Source organism: Balaenoptera acutorostrata, chromosome 1, assembly GCF_949987535.1.
Source record: "Balaenoptera acutorostrata chromosome 1, mBalAcu1.1, whole genome shotgun sequence".
Lineage (NCBI taxonomy): Eukaryota > Metazoa > Chordata > Mammalia > Artiodactyla > Balaenopteridae > Balaenoptera > Balaenoptera acutorostrata.
In genome coordinates this window covers 197616809-197622808 of record NC_080064.1, presented here as the reverse complement: position 1 = coordinate 197622808, position 6000 = coordinate 197616809, and the positions used below count along the sequence as shown (strand labels likewise).

The 6000-nt window shown below is 59.8% G+C and overlaps 1 protein-coding gene across 1 annotated transcript in view; it reads left to right on the top strand.

Annotated features, from left to right (window-relative positions):
- Window positions 1–3637: 3637 nt before the first annotated feature.
- Window positions 3638–6000, top strand: part of LMOD1 (leiomodin 1) — a 33174-nt gene continuing 30811 nt past the window's right edge. Inside the window, exon 1 of the mRNA XM_057529277.1 lies at window positions 3638–4085. Coding sequence (XP_057385260.1) covers window positions 3825–4085 — 261 coding nt within the window. The 5' untranslated portion in view covers window positions 3638–3824. The remainder of the gene's footprint in view (window positions 4086–6000) is intronic.

The following is a 6000-nucleotide window of genomic DNA, read 5'->3' as shown; positions in this document are numbered from 1 at the left end:
GGTTGGGCTCCATCGAGCCAGAGGTTTGGGGACCTCAAGCGCTCCACGCAGCAGGAGGTCCCAGGCCATGTACCTGGCTCCAGACCGCAGCCCCACCTGGCCCGTCAGATTGCCGTGGGCAAGTGAGGCTGGCCCCGCAGCCAGCTCTGGGCCTGGGGTCCCAGTCTGTGACTGGGGCCTGTTTGGGGTTTTAGCCGGGCGGGGGCGCGGCGGGTGGGGAGAGGAGGCAGTCTCTTGTCTCTCTTCTGCCCTCCTTCCTCCCCCTGCCCTCCTTGCAGGAAGACATGTGTCCGGCCTGTGGTCTGCCTCCGAGCTCTCCTCTGTCCACTTCTGCCCATCCCAAGCGCGCGGGGCCAGGCCGGCAGCTTGCTTCAGAGGCAAAGTCTGCTACTCCAGAGAAACTTCCAGGCTCCCTGAAAAGGAGAAAGCCGGTGTGGTCGTATACTGAGCGTGAGCAGACTGAGTGCTTACGGCGTCCGACGCTCTGCCGCACGCTCTGTGTGCATCACCTTGTGTGATCTATTTAATACCTTCGTAACCCTGTGCAGTATGTTTTTTTCTCAAGGTACTTTTAAGATTCTCGTTTTCCATTTCCTGCAGCTCAGAGTGGTTAAATAACTTACACAAAGTCACACATCTCAGATTTGAGCCCACGTCATTCGACTCCTGAGCCCGTGGCCTTATCTGCTACACGACACTGCCACCCTGTATTCCTGAAAATGTGACTTTCCTGGGGTCACTCGGCCCAGCTGAGAGCCACCCTAAGCATTAGTTAATTGCTTCTGGTCCCTGTCCCCCGACACGTACACAGGTTTTGGCCAGAGTTTGGGGTCCCTTTCCCTTCCTCCGTCTGCCACAGCAGTGCTGGGTTTTCTCTGGGGACTAGGCCATCCCATAATCCCGATACTCAAGATGAATTTGTTTTGGGTGGAAGTGGATTCTGAGCTTGGATAACCGTTGCCCCTGGAGAGTGAGTGGGGCGGTGGTCCCTCGCCGCAGGGGCCCAAGTCCTCCAGCCCCACAGGTGATGCCTTTTGGCTTTCAGGGTCTGCGAGCTGGCACCCGGAGCCCGGGTTCTAGGAGCGAGAGGCTTTGGACCGAGTCGCATCAGAAGAGCCAGCTGTTTGGCATCGTGGGACCGAAGCCGAGAACATGCTGGGCTTCTGTGCAGAAACCTTTGGTTAGGAGGCCGGGAGTCCTGCCTGGAAGTACGGAAGCTCTGGCTTTGTTTTCTGAGTTTAGAACCAGGGGGAGGAGACGGCTGCTGAAACCAGGTGGCCCGGGGCTGAGTGACTCCGCTTTGGGAGGGGAAGGAAGAGTCGCTGGGGGCTGGAAAGAGCTGCTTTCAGCTGGCGGGGTCGAGAGGCTGGCTGGGGTAGCTCCAGAGATCATGCCTCTTCTGGGCGGAAGTGAGAGCAAAGCCGACAGACGTGAGGGGCTGGGGGCAGACAATCCTGTCCGCGCGCCCTGGAGCCCCCAGGCCAGCCCAAGGCCTCGGCGTGCCCACTGGGGGCCACCTGACCCTCCCCACGAGATTAGTGTGTCTCCCTCGGGCTCTAGGCAGTTGCTTCTTGCTCTCCTGTTTCACCTCGCCTTCTAGTACGTGGAGTTGTTTTTTACCTCAATAGATGACACATTTAAAAGAGAATGACCGCGCTGTAATTATTCTTGCATCTCTCTCCCTATAGTGCCTGGCCGGGTGGGATATAAACACAGCGCCCTTGAATGAATGAATGAGTGAATGATGAGAACGAGGGGAGGAGATGAGTGTGCAAACACGTGTGTGCATGCCTGTATGCGTGGTTTCTGCTGAAGGACGGGAAGACAAAGATGAGCGAGGAGGTGGGGCGTGGAGAACAGAACCTGGGCCAGGAGAAGAAGTGAGTGATTATGACGCCTACAGACAGGGCTTGTGTGCTCAGTGCCCGTCAGGCGTATCAACCGCGTGGCTCACGTGTAACGCTCACAACCATTCTCCGAGGCTGGCCCCAGCGCTGTCCTTATCTTATAGATGATGAAGCTGGCTCTCAGGGAAGGAGGTGGCTGGGCCAGAATCCCACGTCGGCTGAGCAGGGAGCCCAGGACCTAAGCAGGTCGGCCGCCCGGGGAGCCCGAGCTTGAACCGTAGAACCAGCCTCCCTGTTTTGCTCCCCGCGGCCCCTGCACTTCTCTTTGGAGGCGTTTTGTAAACTTTTTTTTTTTTTAATAAATCATTTGAAATAACTTGTTTATTAACTGTCTTCATGGATAGACTGTAAGCTCCAGAAAGGCAGGGACCACGTGGATTTTCTATCCTTAGTTTCATCCCTTGCTCTTGGACCGGTGCCTGCCACGTGGTCTGCACTCATCAGTATATGCTCACCGACTCGCCCACAGACGCCCCGCCTCTGAGAAGAAACAACCCCAGGAGCCCCCCAAGCCCCTCCTCCCCCTTCCCCACGGCTCCGCCTGCTCCCCTCTGCCCTCCAGTCCCACCAGCCAGCCCCAGCTCCTCCCAGCCGTATCCTGAAGCGCGACTAGCCGACTAGCCGTTGGTCAACGCCAGGGCCAAGTTTTTCTCCCAGAAGATCCCTGGAGTCAGCAAGCTCCGATGGGTGACTGTCTCTCTCTGGCTTAGGGTGGACCGACGCCAGGAAAGATCGAAGCCGCTACGCGGTGGGTTACGGCAGGGCTTCTGGAGGGATTTTGTGGCAGGAGATTGAATGTCCCTGCGCATTGTGCAGGACAGCAAGAGGGATGAGCAGTGAAAGACCTTTCACGAAACCTGCCAGACCCCTTGCAGTAGGGTCTCTCCCAACAGCCCAGAGTTATATTTCCCTGGATTTGCACGTGGTGGGGGCCTGCTGCCCCTCCTGATGCCCCCACGGGAGGTGTCCCGGCAGAGGAAGGAGCCGACGGGGCGGAGGGAGGTGGGAACCCTCTTCCCAAGAGCTCGTGGAGGCCGACGGCCCTGTCAGAGTTCCCTGACTTCTGCACCTCACACTTTCTTGCTCAAACACCCTGTCAGTTTTTGGTCTGGGAACACAGGATTTATTCTCTCTCTCTCTCTCTCTCTCTCTCTCGCTCGCTCGCTCGCTCGCTCGCTCGCAAGAAGTGGCCACGGCAGGCGGGGGCCTCTGATGCTGGGCCCTCCTCGGCAGGAGAGAACGAGTGGGTGGCTCGGGGCTTCTGGAATAGAGTTCTTTCCTGGGGCTGTAGACACTGGGGAGTGCCCAGCACACTACCAAATACAGTAGAAAGGAGTCAGTGGGGCACGTGCTGACCACAGCGCCGTCCACCCCGGGTGGAGGTGTCACGTGTGCACTTGAACAGGGCAGGCCTGGCGCTGGTCGCTCGTGAAGCCCGCGTCCTGTCTGCTTGCTTTTCTGGCTCTCTGTGGCTCTCGCCTGCTTCTGCCAGCCTCTGCATTTTTGTATTATATCTTTTTCTCATTGCGTGGCCCCCTTGTCTTTAAAAGGCTAAATGCTCTGTGCTAAATTTGGTCACACAGCGCTCCAAGATTCCCTGGAATGTCCTCAAGTTTCAAACAGCTCTGACAGCGAGGCAGGCCCGCCCCCGCCCTGGGATTGGCCTCTCCTTCCAGGGCCGGGCCGTCGTGGGGCCTTATTGGCTGCTGGCTGGACCAGCCCGGGTCCACTAGCCCTGGGCTTCGGGAGGCTGCTGCTTCTCCCAGTTCACACTTGGGCACCTGCAGCAGGCAGGGCAGGGGAGCCGAGGTCCTCGACCAGCTGGGGGTCTGCTCCGTCCAGATCAGCTCGCACCCCGTCCCGGCCCTCCAGGACCTCCCCACAGCCCTCGCAAGAGCAGCAGCCCACTTTGCCAAGATGTCCAAGGTAGCCAAGTATCGCCGGCAGGTGAGCGAGGACCCCGACATCGACAGCCTGCTGTCCACCCTGTCTCCTGAGGAGATGGAGGAGCTGGAGAAGGAGCTGGACGTGGTGGACCCAGATGGGAGCGTCCCCGTGGGGCTGCGCCAGAGGAACCAGACAGAGAAGCCGTCCACCGGCGTGTACAACCGGGAAGCCATGCTCAACTTCTGTGAAAAGGAGACCAAGAAACTTATCCAGAGGGAGATGTCCATAGATGTGAGTGGGGGTGGGGGGGGCGGGGGAGGGGGAGGGGAGGGGGAGGAGGAGGGGAAGGGGAGGAGGAGGGAGTGGGGAGCGGGGAGACCCCGACGCCACGATGAGGATGCTCTTTCCTTAGAAGAAGAGTTCTTGCTGGCAAAGGATTTAATGTTTCAGAACCGATTGTCATCCCCTGAACTGGCCGTGTGAGCTCCTTACCCCTATTTGCTGTCTCATGAAGCAGAGGTCGGATGTGTTGGGGGGACCTGCACCCACGTATCTCGCGGGGCTGCTAGCAACTTGGGAGCTGGAGGGGACGCCCTTGGGGTGGTCACTGTCGGGTTGGCTCCACCCGGACGCCCACACCTGGCTTTTTTCCTTCCCGTTTATCCCACCCTCCTGGCAGGAAGAGAGACTGGGCTTGCGGTCTCCTGCCAGCCCTTCCTTGTGGAGGACAGCTCGCTTTCAAGGTCTCTGGGCATCTCGTGGCATGTGGACCATGTGAGGCATCAGGGCAGTGGAGACAGGCCAGGGTCTGCGCCTTTGCCCACAGCTTCCGTCCATCTCATTCCCAGGGAGGTGGGGTCTGCACTTTCTGGAGGAGCCTCTTGAGGGAGAGCCCCCCTTTTGTAGGTAAGGCCCCTTGGCTGGGGGATGAAGCTCTTTCCCAGCCACCAGGTGCTTTGCCACCGGGAGAGGACAGAGGAGGGGCAGGGGTGACCTCTGGGGAAGCGTCTGCACACATCTAGGATGGGCTTAAGCAAAGTGGCTTTCCGGGTTTTTCCCGGGTTTCCGCCGTGTGCTCACATGTGGGTTCTCTTGGGACGAAGTAGCCTGGCCTCGGCCGGAGGACGACTTCGCAGACACCCTTCCTCCAGGTCAGGAGTGTCTGCTGGGGAGGCCGTTCCGCTGTGTGCTGCCTCCCCACCCCACCCGCCCCGGACCTCGCCAGCCACCGCCCTGTGCGCCATCACCTGAAACTCCTGTGAGGTGTCCGGCGGGGACACTAGCCGCAGCGCCCGCCGGTGGGCACGCATGGCCCCTCGAGGATGGGGGGCAGGAGCAGAGGGGCAGGGTGGGGCGAGGTGGAGGAGCTGGTGCCCCAGCTCTGCCCCTGCCACCCTGGCTTGTGTTTAAAGCTTTGCCGAAACATTGGTAGGGTAGGGGTCATTTTGTAACACACAGAAATATCAAATCACTATGCCGTGCACCGGGAACTAACACAGCGGTAGCATTTTAGGTCAGTTATGGTTTACTATCCTGTGGGCAAGGTCCAGATGCAGCTCTGACGTGCTGGGTAGATACTACCACCTTGATGGGAAATGAGAGGATGCAGGGACTTGCTGTTGGGACACACAGGGAAGGAAGCAAGACGCTCCCCGGGGGCTGGTACCTCTGTCAACGCCCCGCTGGACCCCTGGCACCCAGTCCCCAGGCTCTGAGCCCACAGCTGCGAAGGTCCCCAGAGGTGAAAGACAAGCAGGAAACACTCCTGATCCCAAAGCAAGGCGTTCGGGCCGCAGAGCATGTGAGGGGCTCACCCTCGCAGGCCTCCCGCTGGCCAGTTAGCACCAGGTGGACACTTGTCTCGCAGGCAGAGCCCGAGTCAGGGGACACAGTGACGCCTGGTGGGGAAGGCACCCCTAGGCCCTTTCCCTTGGGGAGAGGCTGTCGGTCCTCCCCACCCCACACCGCTTCCTCCCCCAGGCCGGGGGCCCATGCAGCTTGGCGCTCCCGGGCCGTGAGCAGAGTCACCTGTGTCACCTGGGGAGGGGGCGCAAACCCGGGGACGCGGCTTCGTCAGCACCCTTAGCAAAGCTCGAGCCTGGTGCGAACTTTGCTTTGCAACACGTGGTCTGAGGACCAGTGTCCCGCACTGTGACCTGCCTTGGTCTCCTCATGCCCACAGTGAGGGCTGGAGCGTCCACCTCAT